Raw genomic sequence first — 13,096 nt, forward strand, 5'->3', positions numbered from 1 at the left:
CAAAGGTCGATCGACTTATTCTGTCTGTCTGTCTGTCTGTCAATCGCCTACGGGTCGCAATTCTAAGCCGATCATCATGAAACTTTACCAAATTGTGTAGGTAGTCATGACTGAGAAACCTATTGATATTGAGGCCAAAGGTCAACTCAAGGTCAAACTTTTAAAATCGTCATTTTTCATCCGATTGAGTTGAAAATTAAACTGCCCTTGCATAGTACCTCACTGAATTGGGAAACCAGCTGATTTTGAGGTCGAAAAGGTGAAACTTCTAAAATCATCAATTTTCTTCTGAAAAATCCTCAATTTCTGGAACCTGGAACATATCCCCAAAAGTTTAGTGATAATTCCACCTCACAACTTGGTACTCAATATTGGGTTCCCAATCATGTTGCTTAGGGATTTGAATGCTCCAAAGCTCTGTGATGGAACAAGACTAAGTGTGAAACGGTTGATGCCACATGGGATTGAAGCAACCATAATCACTGGAAATGCCAAAGGAGAAGATGTCTTTATACCAAGAATCCCCCGCATTTCACCTCATCCGCCATTATTTGAATTCAAGAGACTTGAGCTTCCAGTTCGACTCTGTTTTGCCATGTTAATCAACAAAGCACAAAGTCAATTACTGAAGGTTGCTGGCTTACATCCGTCTTCTCCATGTTTTTCACATGGTTTGACCCTGTGTGAGCTGCTGAAGAGCTGGAACACCAAACAATTTTTAGGTTCCGGCACTTGATTGATATACGTTACAATAATATGTTCAATTTTGTTGATGTTTCTGTTCAATATTTTGCAGCTTGATACACAAAATCTTTGTCTCTAAATATGTGCTTAATTGTGGTAATCCAATAGATAGATGTACGGTACATCCCCGGCAACGCAGGAGGAGGGAGGGAAAAAGTGGAGGTGGGAGGAGGCATTGCAAGGGGAGGGAGGGGAAGGGGTAGAGTGGGAGTCTGGGTGGGAGGGGACAGGGGAAGGGGTGAGAGGAGACCCGGCGTTGCACGGCAACGCCGGTACCTTTGCTCGTACAAACTAATACTTTCCATCGGTTTTCTCTCCATTAATTACACTCAACTCTCAGACAGTCAACACATTCTCACATTCTCTCTCTGTCTCTCTCTCTCTCTCCCCCCTCCCCCACCCTCCCCATATAAAAGCACTTTGTGCTAACCCTTACAAACACTCGGTATTTCTCATGGGATATGATAAGATTCTTATCAAAATCTGCTTGAATTTAGTGAGAAATACATGAGCTATTTGCAAGAGAAACAATGGCTGAACATTATGTGCATATAGAGTGCAAATTTCACATCATAATCAACAACAGACTTAGAAATAGAAGCTCAAAACATCACATGTTCATTCCTTATTCGATGTGATTGATCACCATTCCAGGAAATCATGTAATAAGCCACTTGTGACCTGTCCTACTGGAGTTTAGATTTTACAACAAGCCAATGCTCCGGTTGCAGGTTTGCAAACCTCCCAGAGTCCTAGGTGAATAATGAATGTGTTGGAAAGCGGAGTGTGCCATCACACACTCTGTTCATCCGCAAAAAGAGGACCACTGAAGCATAATAGAGCAAGGTGTGCTGTCCACAATGTGTTCATCAGTTGTTTTTTTCAAATATCAATCATGTTCATGCTTCTGAATAAAAAATAAAAATAGAATCGTACCATGACGATGTCCTGATCCTACTTAAATGTACAGTCGATGTTTATTAATTTCCGATTATCTGGCAAATAAATAATTGGAGAAAATATACAAGTGAGCGAAGACCAGGGAAGATGTGGAGGAGAGGGGAGTGAGTTGTTTTAGGTAACCTCCGCCATCGAAGATCGGAGGTTACTGTTTTCACCCCTTTCTGTTTGTTTGTTTGTTATCTTGCCAAAACGAAGATTTTGCAAGATATGTTAGTCAGCTTGTATGGTTTTTGTTTGTTTGTTGGTCTGTAATCACGTATAAAAAATTCTGCAGAGCACAGTTATCATTGGAAACTTTTGTAACTTCGCATATCAGAGGCCTATAGAGGTCCCGTTCAGCGCATAAAATTTTGAAGGTCAAGGTCAAAGGTCAAGGTCACTTTGTCGCAAATCAGGGGAGTCGACGAAACCCTTATTTTTTGAGTAATTTTGATCGGATCGTCTTCAAACTTCATGGGAATATAGTTCCTGGTCTGGCGCTCAGCTGATTAATTTTTGGTGGCGATTGGCCTTGACCTTCATGGTTAATGCCTAAGGTCAAACATATTTGACCCCAAGGTCAAATTTTCAAGTTTTAGGAGCCATATCGTGTAGTACCTCAAATTGAACACCTCAATGAGTGCTTTCTAGATATGTCAAGCTTGAGACATTGTGACGTTATGAGGCAAACGTATATTTGTCATGGTTACTCTGTAGAACGATTCTTATCGGAATCTCTCGTAGGCAGATATTCCTCAAGGAGTCGCTCCTGGTGGATAGCAGCTCTGTTCACCTCAGTGTGACCTTAAAGAAGTCACACGTGGTCACCTTTTGGCAAGATATGGGTCACCCTGTGGGTGACATTGGTTTATTTGTTTGTTTGTTTGTTTGTGAACAGTATTACGGAAAAACTCCTTGACGGATTTCGACGAAACTTGGTGGCAGGATTAGGTATGGTCCAAGGATCATGCCATTACATTTTGGACTTGGTCCAAAATCCAATATGGCCGCTATGGCGGCCATTTTGAAAAAATATTTCCTAGCATATTCAAAAAATATTTGAGTGACCTAGCAGTATTGGCAGCGGAGGTTTTGCACTCTACCGAGTGCTCCCCCTCTCGTTAAGAACTGAAGTTACTGAATTGAAAACACAATGTCTGGAGGACTCTGTAATACTCATATAGTGTAGACTTAACCCAAGCTTCTTTAAATTGAATAAAGTTCACCTTTTATAAACACTTATATTGTTCTCAACACAATGGTTCAAAGTTTACTTTAAATCCGTCTCCGTATCCGAGACTCTCGCGGAATTTCGATGGGTAAGCCCCTCCGTGAGGTTTAAATATGAGAAAAGGCCTCCAGGTATCAATGCACAGGGCATCCAGATATCAATACAAGTACAGGACCTCCTGGTATCAACACAGGAACAGGGGCTCCAAGTGTCAACACGGCTACAGGACCTCCAGGTATCAATTCAGGTACAGGGCCTCCAGGTATCAACGCAGGTACAAGGCCTCCAGGTATCAATCCCATCATATTTCGGCTGATGTCCATCACTTTGCATTAATTTTTCCATGTGGTTGAATAAGGATTTACTTAAGAGGCCGGTTCAGGGTCACTGACCTTGGAAGTTCTGACTTTTATCCCCTTGTATGAAGTGACAATTTGCAAGCTGAATTGGAGAAAAGAACAATCAAGATGTGAAGATGAGACTCTCTCGGCATTTTATAAAGTTGGTTTTGCTCATTTTTCATGTCGTGATAGCAAGAAGTAAACACAAGATTCAAATGTGTATGCTTTACCAGTTTGTTACCCCCACCTCAATCGCTGTACAATCAGGTGGATTGTGCTGTCACTGTGAAAGGGTTAATGCAGCAGAAAGAAACCCCAGCTGTGACTTATTTAAAGAGCCATTTCAGTTAATCTGCAAAGCACAAGGGAGATTCTCACCAAGCCAACCTGTCATTACAATTCTCTGGACTGGTGAGTCGGATGTCAACCTTCATGAGTTTTACAAGATTACATTGAGGATTCAAATTTAAATTTTTTTTAGAATGCAAGGTGTCAAGATCTCGCCAGGTTCATGCAAGTCAGGTGTTTTACTGCCTCGATGCAAGCACTTGAGAATAGTATCAGACGGTGGTTACTTTTCCAGGCATGTTGGAGCACTGATGTTCCAGTTATGATGCACATCCACTGGACCATCAGGTTCTTACTGGATTTAACTCACAATGAACTAATCTTGTCACAACCATCACAAAAAAAAAACAAGCAAGAAAGAGCAATCAGAGATTGCAGACTCTTGCCAGGCCTTGTTTTGTGTGATGTTTGTGTACTGGTGTATGTGTGTAGATGATATATTGACGGAGGTTTATGTTAATACAGTGGACAAAGAGACCTTTTTCGGTTTATTGTATGGACTCAGGTTCCAATCGTATTGTTGTAGGGCTGACTCCTCGGGGTTAATGAATACTATATAAATGACCGTTTTTACAGCCATTTTTCCCTGCTGTGCAGGGGTTAGGCTTTTTTTTTCTTGAGGCAATGTTTTATGGCCGGATGCCCTTCCTGACGCCAACCCTGGTCGCCTCTTACGACACACAGGGATATGGTATACCTATTCTAACCGGGGCATACACCGGGATCAGTACACTGGTACTCATTTCCTCAGATGGATGACACCGACCTCAGATGGATGACAGGCTGAGTCAACCCCCTGGTGTTAATTCAGCAGCCAACGGGGCTTGAACTCAGGACCCTGGGATCCCAAGCCACCACCCTAACCACTAAGCCAACACCAGGCTTAATGAATACTATATATATATATATATATATATATATATATATATATATATATATATATATATATATATATATATATATACATATTAAACAACATGTCCCCAACCAATTCTCGGACATGCATGGTCTGATATTGTTCAATCTTGGCACAAGCACAGTACATGATAACATACATGTGCCCCTCACTTTATTTTGCAATCTGATCAAAGATGGCTGACTGGTAGACTGGTGGCCATTTTCGTTATAAATAAATATGGGCTCGCCCTTTAACTCCATACAGCAGAATTACTAAAACTACAGGAGCTGTGACATTTTGTCTTTTTTCCCCCTTCTTTTTAATATGAAATAAGCAAAGCGTAGATTAACAAAACATGGGGGGGGGGGGGTTAGTCAGGTGGTTCTTCATCTTAATTTTGGTAACAGTATCAGTTCAAGCATGCGTTGAAGCAAACTAATTTTTATCTCCAGTTTGTTATCCGAGTTGTCTTTATTGTTTTCTAATCTATCAATGGTTCTCAGACCCTGTCGTGAGGTCTTTTACCCACAGCAGCCCGGCATCAACAAATTATTGAATGAGTCCTCTATCATTTAAGCTATTTTTCAGAAAGGAGTTGTAAAATAAGTGCTCAGCAAAAAACATTTCCATGTTGTATGTCGCCATTTCATGAAAAAAGGAGAAGGCTTGCCAGGCGTTCATCATCTCTTGGTAGAAAGTAGGCAGCAAGGATACGTCAAAGTGATACAAGTTCATCAAAAAAGTTATTGGCAGTATCCAAGCTTGCTTGCAAGTTGTAATATACAGTTAGCCAGAGGTTTCTGTAGTAGGGCTTCATTCCTGTTCATGGATGACATGATGCCAGAAGAACATAAGCTGTCTCCAGATATTAATGAGGCCTTGGCACCTTAAGCAAGCGGCAGGTAGGTCACAGCAGGGTGGAGCCAGTGTTTCCTGTTCCAGAAAAAGTCAATGATACTCTTTTGGAGTGTAGCTTGGAGGTTTTCTGAGGTCGGCAACGCAGGTGGGTTGTGTTATGATGAAAACCCAGGTGGGCAGATAAGGGATCTCTCTCTCTTATGAGTGCAGCCTTATGACTGCTCGTTGCATCACTGCAATGCCGCTGATGAAGTGTTCCTATTAACAGTACACTGCGTAACATCCCGACCTCGGAAGGATGACAGGCTGAGTCAACCCCATCTGGTATTAATTCAGCGGCCAACAGGGCTCGAACTCAGGACCCTAAGATCCCAAGTCAGCCACACTAACCACTCAGCCAACACCAGTCTTTTTAGATCAGGGATGATAGGTTGAGACGTTCAAGTAAAGGATTACCATACAACTTGGCGAAGTGAGCAAGTGCAATATTATTTTGAATGCAACGACACCATGAATATTGTCTTGTTGAAGGGCATTGTAACCGCCACAGGTGTTTGTAATTCAGTTCTTTTTAAGACCTTAAGAGGGGAATTGTGGAGGCAGGATGAGGTTCAGGACTGTTCCTGTCTCGTCGAGGTTGGAGAGTACAGTTGAAACCTCCACTAATACAGACATGGCTGTTTTCGGTTATTTATGGCATTCTGGTTATCAAAGGAAGTTAAGTGTGTTCAAAGGTGATTTTAAAAGTTTCACGGAGCTACAGGTATACTCAGAGCATAATCATTAAAAATAGTGTCAAACTTTCAACATTGGAGACAACGCAGAGATGCTATGCATGCCTCCCACCACGGCATGCCACCTCCCACCACGGTGTCCCCTGCCACCTCCCACCACGGTGTCCCCTGCCACCTCCCACCATGGCATGCCACCTCCCACCACGGTGTCCCCTGCCACCTCCCACCACGGCGTGCCCTGCCACCTCCCGCCACGGCGTGCCCTGCCACCTCCCACCACGGCGTGCCCTGCCACCTCCCACCACGGTGTCCCCTGCCACCTCCCACCACGGTGTCCCCTGCCACCTCCCACCACGGCAAGCCCTGCCACCTCCCGCCACGGCGTGCCCTGCCACCTCCCACCACGGCATGCCCTGCCACCTCCCACCACGGCGTGCCCTGCCACCTCCCACCACGGTGTCCCCTGCCACCTCCCACCACGGCAAGCCCTGCCACCTCCCGCCACGGCGTGCCCTGCCACCTCCCACCACGGTGTCCCCTGCCACCTCCCACCACGGTGTCCCCTGCCACCTCCCGCCACGGCGTGCCCTGCCACCTCCCACCACGGCGTGCCCTGCCACCTCCCACCACGGTGTCCCCTGCCACCTCCCGCCACGGCGTGCCCTGCCACCTCCCACCACGGTGTCCCCTGCCACCTCCCGCCACGGCGTGCCCTGCCACCTCCCACCACGGCGTGCCCTGCCACCTCCCACCACGGTGTCCCCTGCCACCTCCCACCACGGTGTCCCCTGCCACCTCCCACCACGGCAAGCCCTGCCACCTCCCGCCACGGTGTCCCCTGCCACCTCCCGCCACGGCGTGCCCTGCCACCTCCCACCACGGCGTGCCCTGCCACCTCCCACCACGGTGTCCCCTGCCACCTCCCACCACGGTGTCCCCTGCCACCTCCCACCACGGCAAGCCCTGCCACCTCCCACCACGGTGTCCCCTGCCACCTCCCACCACGGCAAGCCCTGCCACCTCCCGCCACGGCGTGCCCTGCCACCTCCCACCACGGCATGCCCTGCCACCTCCCACCACGGCGTGCCCTGCCACCTCCCACCACGGTGTCCCCTGCCACCTCCCGCCACGGCGTGCCCTGCCACCTCCCGCCACGGCGTGCCCTGCCACCTCCCACCACGGCATGCCCTGCCACCTCCCACCACGGTGTCCCCTGCCACCTCCCGCCACGGCATGCCCTGCCACCTCCCGCCACGGTGTCTCCTGCCACCTCCCACCACGGCATGCCCTGCCACCTCCCACCACGGCATGCCCTGCCACCTCCCGCCACGGTGTCCCCTGCCACCTCCCACCACGGCATGCCCTGCCACCTCCCACCACGGCATGCCCTGCCACCTCCCGCCACGGTGTCCCCTGCCACCTCCCACCACGGCATGCCCTGCCACCTCCCACCACGGCATGCCCTGCCACCTCCCACCACGGCATGCCCTGCCACCTCCCACCACGGCATGCCCTGCCACCTCCCACCACGGCATGCCCTGCCACCTCCCGCCACGGTGTCCCCTGCCACCTCCCACCACGGCATGCCCTGCCACCTCCCACCACGGCATGCCCTGCCACCTCCCACCACGGCATGCCCTGCCACCTCCCGCCACGGTGTCCCCTGCCACCTCCCGCCACGGCATGCCCTGCCACCTCCCACCACGGCATGCCCTGCCACCTCCCGCCACGGCGTGCCCTGCCATGATTACAGTTATGATGTTACACATGATGTTCAATAATGATGTTACGCATGATGTTCAGTAATGAAGTCACACTTGATGTACAGTCATGATGTTACGCATGATGTACAGTATTGAAGTCATGCATGATGTTACGCATGATGTTCAGTAATGAAGTCACACTTGATGTACAGTCATGATGTTACGCATGATGTTCAGTAATGAAGTCACACATGATGTTCAGTAAGGATGTTACGCATAATGTTCAGTTATGAAGTCACACATAATGTATAGTAATGAAGTCATGCATGATGTTACGCATGATGTTCAGTAATGAAGTCACATGATGTTCAGTAATGAAGTCACACATGATATACAGTAATGAAGTCACACAATGTATCGTAATGAAGTCACACATGATGTACAGTAACGAAGTCACACATGATGTACAGTAATGATGTTACTCATTATGTACAGTAATGAAGTCACACATGATGTACAGTAATGAAGTCATGCATTATGTACAGTAGCAGTCACATGTTATGAACATTAATGAAGTCACGCATGATGTACAGTAACGTCACACCTGGTGTACAGTAATGATGTTACGCATGATGTACAGTAAAAGTCACATGTTATGAACATTAATGAAGTCACGCTTGATGTACTGTAACGCCACACATGGTGTACAGTCATGAAGTCACACATGATGTTCAGTCATGATGTTACGCATGATGTACAGTAATGAAGTCACACATGATGTGCAGTAACGAAGTTATGCATGATGTTCAGTAACGAAGTCACGCATGATGTTCAGTAACGAAGTCACGCATGATGTTCAGAAACGAAGTCATGCATGATGTTCAGTAACGAAGTCATGCATGATGTTCATTTACGAAGTTATGCATGATGTTCAGTAACGAAGTTATGCATGATGTAAGAAACGAAGTCATGCATGATGTCAGTAACGAAGTCACGCATGATGTTCAGTAACCAAATCACACATTATGTACAGTAATGAAGTTACACATGATGTACAGTGGGAGTCACATGTTATGAACATTAATGAAGTCATGCATGATGTACAGTAACGTCAAACATGGTGTACAGTAATGATGTCATGCATGATGTTCAGTAATGAAGTCACACATGATGTACAGTAATGATGTTACACATGATGTTCAGTAATGAAGTCACACATGATGTTCAGTCATGATGTTACGCATGATGTACAGTAATGAAGTCATGCATGATGTATAGTAATGAAGTCGCACATGATGTACAGTCATGAAGTCGCACATGATGTACAGTAATGAAGTCTTGCATGATGTACAGTAATGAAGTCACGCATGATGTTCAGTGATGATGTACAGTAATGATGTTACACATGATATAGAGTAATGAAGTCACGCATGATGTATAGTAATGAAGTCGCACATGATGAACAGCAATGAAGTCACGCATGATGTTCAGTAATGATGTCACGCATGATGTACAGTAACTATGTTACGCATGAAGTTCAGAAACTAAGCCACACATGATGTACAATAACGATGTTACGCATGATATACAGTAATGAAGTCACACATGATGTACAGTAATGAAGTCTTGCATGATGTACAGTCATGATGTTACGCATGATGTTCAGTAATGAAGTCACGCATGAAGTTCAGTTATGAAGTCACACTTGATGTACAGTCATGAAGTCACACATGGTGTACAGTAACGATGTTACGCATGATGTACAGTAATGAAGTTACGCATGATGTACAGTAATGAAGTCATGCATCATGAATGTAACGAAGTCACATGATGTACAGTAATGAAGTCACACATGATGTTCAGTTATGATGTAATGCATGATGTACAGTAACGAAGTCACGCATGGTGTTCAATAACGAAGTCATGCATGGTGTACAGTAACGAAGTCATGCATGATGTAAGTAACAAAGTCACGCATGATGTTCAGTAATGATGTTACGCTTGATGTACAGTAATGATGTTACGCTTGATGTACAGTAATGAAGTCACACATGATGTACAGTAATGATGATACACATTGTGTGCAGTAATGAAGTCACGCATGATGTACAGTAACAAAGTCACACGTTATGAACATTAACGAAGTCATGCATGATGTGCAGTCACAAAGTCACATGTTCTGAACATTAATGAAGTCACACATGATGTATAGTAATGATGTTACGCATAATGTTCAGTCATGAAGTCGCACATGATGAACAGTAACGAAGTCATGCATGATGAACAGTAATGAAGTCACACATGATAAACAGTAACGAAGTCACACATGATGTACAGTAATGATGATACACATTGTGTGCAGTAATGAAGTCACGCATGATGTACAGTAAGTCACACGTTATGAACATTAACGAAGTCATGCATGATGTGCAGTCACAAAGTCACATGTTCTGAACATTAATGAAGTCACACATGATGTATAGTAATGATGTTACGCATAATGTTCAGTCATGAAGTCGCACATGATAAACAGTAACGAAGTCACGCATGATGTTCAGTAACGAAGTCATGCATGATGTACAGTAATGATGTTACGCATGATGAACAGTATTGAAGTCAAGCAGTGAACACCAAGTGTTCATGCAAATTCTGCATATCTGCAGCTCCCTTCATGATTGGCATTGATTGTATGAATCAGGGAGGGACCTCACCTGCTTTATTTATTCATTTCAACTATTAAATTCTCCACACTCGGAATTATTAAGTTCTTGTCACGATCTTTTAATCTCGGAAGTGACAGATTGACAAACATGGACACAAAAAGGATTCAGGTGATGAAATAAGTCCAGAGTGTTTCCAGTACCTTAGTTCTGGAGATGTTCATTTGAAACATTTTGAATCGGCCAACTGCATGAGCCTGATATTTCTTTTTACATTTCTGGAGAGCTTATATGGCGGAGTGATCAGAGAGTTACTCCCAAACATGGCATCCTCCTCTCCAGCGGGCATCACGATGACTTCTTCCTCTGCACACACACACACACACACACACACACACACACACACACACACACACACACACACACACACACACACACACACACACACACACACACACACACACACACACATCAACAAAAGGAAGTCAAAACCACTCAAGAGCATTGTCATCATAATCTCCATCATGATCCTGCCTTCCAACACAATCCTGGAATGAATATCTATCTCCATCTCTCTCTTTCTCTCTGTGCTTCTCTCTCCCTTATTTTGTACATTTCAGTTCATGTTTTATTTCACTTTTCCCTCCACTTTCACATCTTGTTTTCTTCATCACCAACTCCCACTGTGTCACCTTACAAGGGAATTTCGGCAATTTGGTCCATCATTCCTGTGCTTCACACAGAGCACACAAATCCCCACTTACTGTCCGAATTAAATGAACAAAACCTCATCTGATGACGTGGAAGTGAACCAAGATGGACTGCTTCATGGAAGGCAACTCGATTCACCCATTGCTGATTGAAAGTGGGATTAAAATTTTTTTTTTCCCAAACATTTAATTTTAATGAACATCCAGGTGTTCACAATACCTTCTTTATGGATACATTAACACTCACGCCAGACTTCTCCCAATTGTAAGATTTGTTTGGTGCTTGTCTGGCTTCGAGTGAAACAAAATATTCATTTGTTCTCAACACTATTGAAGCACAGACAAAATGGGACATGATGGAGGTGAAGAACATGTAATTTAGAGAAAGTTTGGAATAATTTGTCATGTAAGGCAAGATTCTTGGTAACTTACGTTCCAACCGGTAAGATGGTATCCTGTAATTGGGTGGTGGAGGAGGGAACGGGCGCCTCTTCTGAGGAGTCTTTGGAAAAACAATAAAAATACGAAAGATTAAATACATTGATATGTTCATCAGTTTGATATATTGTTCAGGATATGGAAAAAAAGGAAATGCACCGAAAGAACAGGTAACCAATGAAAAGGTGAATTATTTGATCTCATCCAATCAAGGGGAGTTAAAATTCTTGTGATCTATCCTGTGTGAGAATGACCGAGCCAATGAGATAACTTTCCCACCAAAATTATAATTACAATTATCTCCACAATTTACGATATTCTTCATCAAAGGAAGTATTTACAGCGATGTGTGTAAAAGACGAAATTTCCAAAATGTATTTCAACTTAAGGTCTTCATCTTGGGGTTAGCTGGATTTGTACCCAGAATGTTCACCCCAACATCTCCAAAGTACTGATGGATGCTTACCTGTTGAAGGTCCTGAATATGATGTGGCTCCTCAACACCATGCTGCTTCTGCTGCTGTTTCAAGCCTTGATCAGAGTGAGGCCTTTGTTCCTGCTGGAACTGTTGAACAACATGCTCTGTCTTTTGTTGCTGCTGTTGTGGGATGCTATCATGGTGAAGCTTCTCTTTTTGCTGCTGTTGTGGGTCAATATCACAGCGAGGCTTCTGTTGCTGCTGTTGTGGCTCACTATCACAGCGAGGTTTCTGTTGTTGCTGCAACCCTTCAACAACATGCTGTGTATGTTGCTTCTGATGGTGCAGCCCATCATCATGGCAAGGCTTCTGTTGTTGCTGTGTTGCACCAACACCATGGGGTCTCAGTTCAATTCCTGGACTTTTCTTTCCTGTCCGTCTTTGCTTCTTATTACTTACGAAATCTAAAGATTTCATAAGTATATTGATGACTTCCGTCCTCTGTTTGTTTGTGTGTTTGTTACTTACGAAATCTAAAGATTTCGTCAGTATATTGATGACTTACGGACTCTGTTTCTTTGTGTGTTTGTTGGTAGGCACGATAACTCGAGAACGGAAGAAGCTACCAATGTCAAATTACACCACGTGATTCAGGAGGGTGATGGCTAGCGCTGATTAGATTTTGGTCAAAATCGGTCAAAGGTCAAGGTCACAGTGAGGTCAAACATTCAATTTTTGATGGTTTGGTACAGAATCATCATAGAAACTTCTGGTTTGCGTCGCTACCTTCCCAAGAGACAGCTTTTATTAGACAAGGTCAGAAGTGAAGTTGACGATTTCGTAAGTTCCAGTCTATGACTGCTTGTTTGTTACGTACGAAATCTAAAGATTTCGTAAGGATATTGATGCCTTCCGTTTCTGTTTGTTTGTTTGTTTGTAGGCACGATAACTCGAGAACGGAAGAAGCTACCAATGTCAAATTACACCACGTGATTCAGGAGGGTGATGGCTCGCGCTGATTAGATTTTGGTCAAAGGTCAAGGTCACAGTGAGGTCAAACATAATTCCGTA

The 13,096-nt window shown here is 44.7% G+C and overlaps 1 protein-coding gene across 1 annotated transcript; it reads right to left on the bottom strand.

Annotated features, from left to right (window-relative positions):
* Positions 1-10,493: 10,493 nt before the first annotated feature.
* LOC147015806 (uncharacterized) lies at positions 10,494-12,786 on the bottom strand. The gene is made up of 3 exons (XM_085849121.1): positions 12,074-12,786; positions 11,602-11,671; positions 10,494-10,825 (listed from the first exon to the last, which is right to left on the bottom strand). Exons 1-3 carry the CDS (start codon positions 12,500-12,502, stop codon positions 10,680-10,682), a joined length of 645 nt encoding a protein of 214 aa, XP_085705247.1. The 5' UTR covers positions 12,503-12,786; the 3' UTR covers positions 10,494-10,679.
* Between the last annotated feature and the right edge of the window lie 310 nt (positions 12,787-13,096).

This window comes from Eptatretus burgeri, chromosome 12 (genome assembly GCF_056783735.1).
Source record: "Eptatretus burgeri isolate ZD-2024b chromosome 12, Ebu_testis_v1, whole genome shotgun sequence".
NCBI classification, from domain to species: Eukaryota; Metazoa; Chordata; class Myxini; order Myxiniformes; family Myxinidae; genus Eptatretus; species Eptatretus burgeri.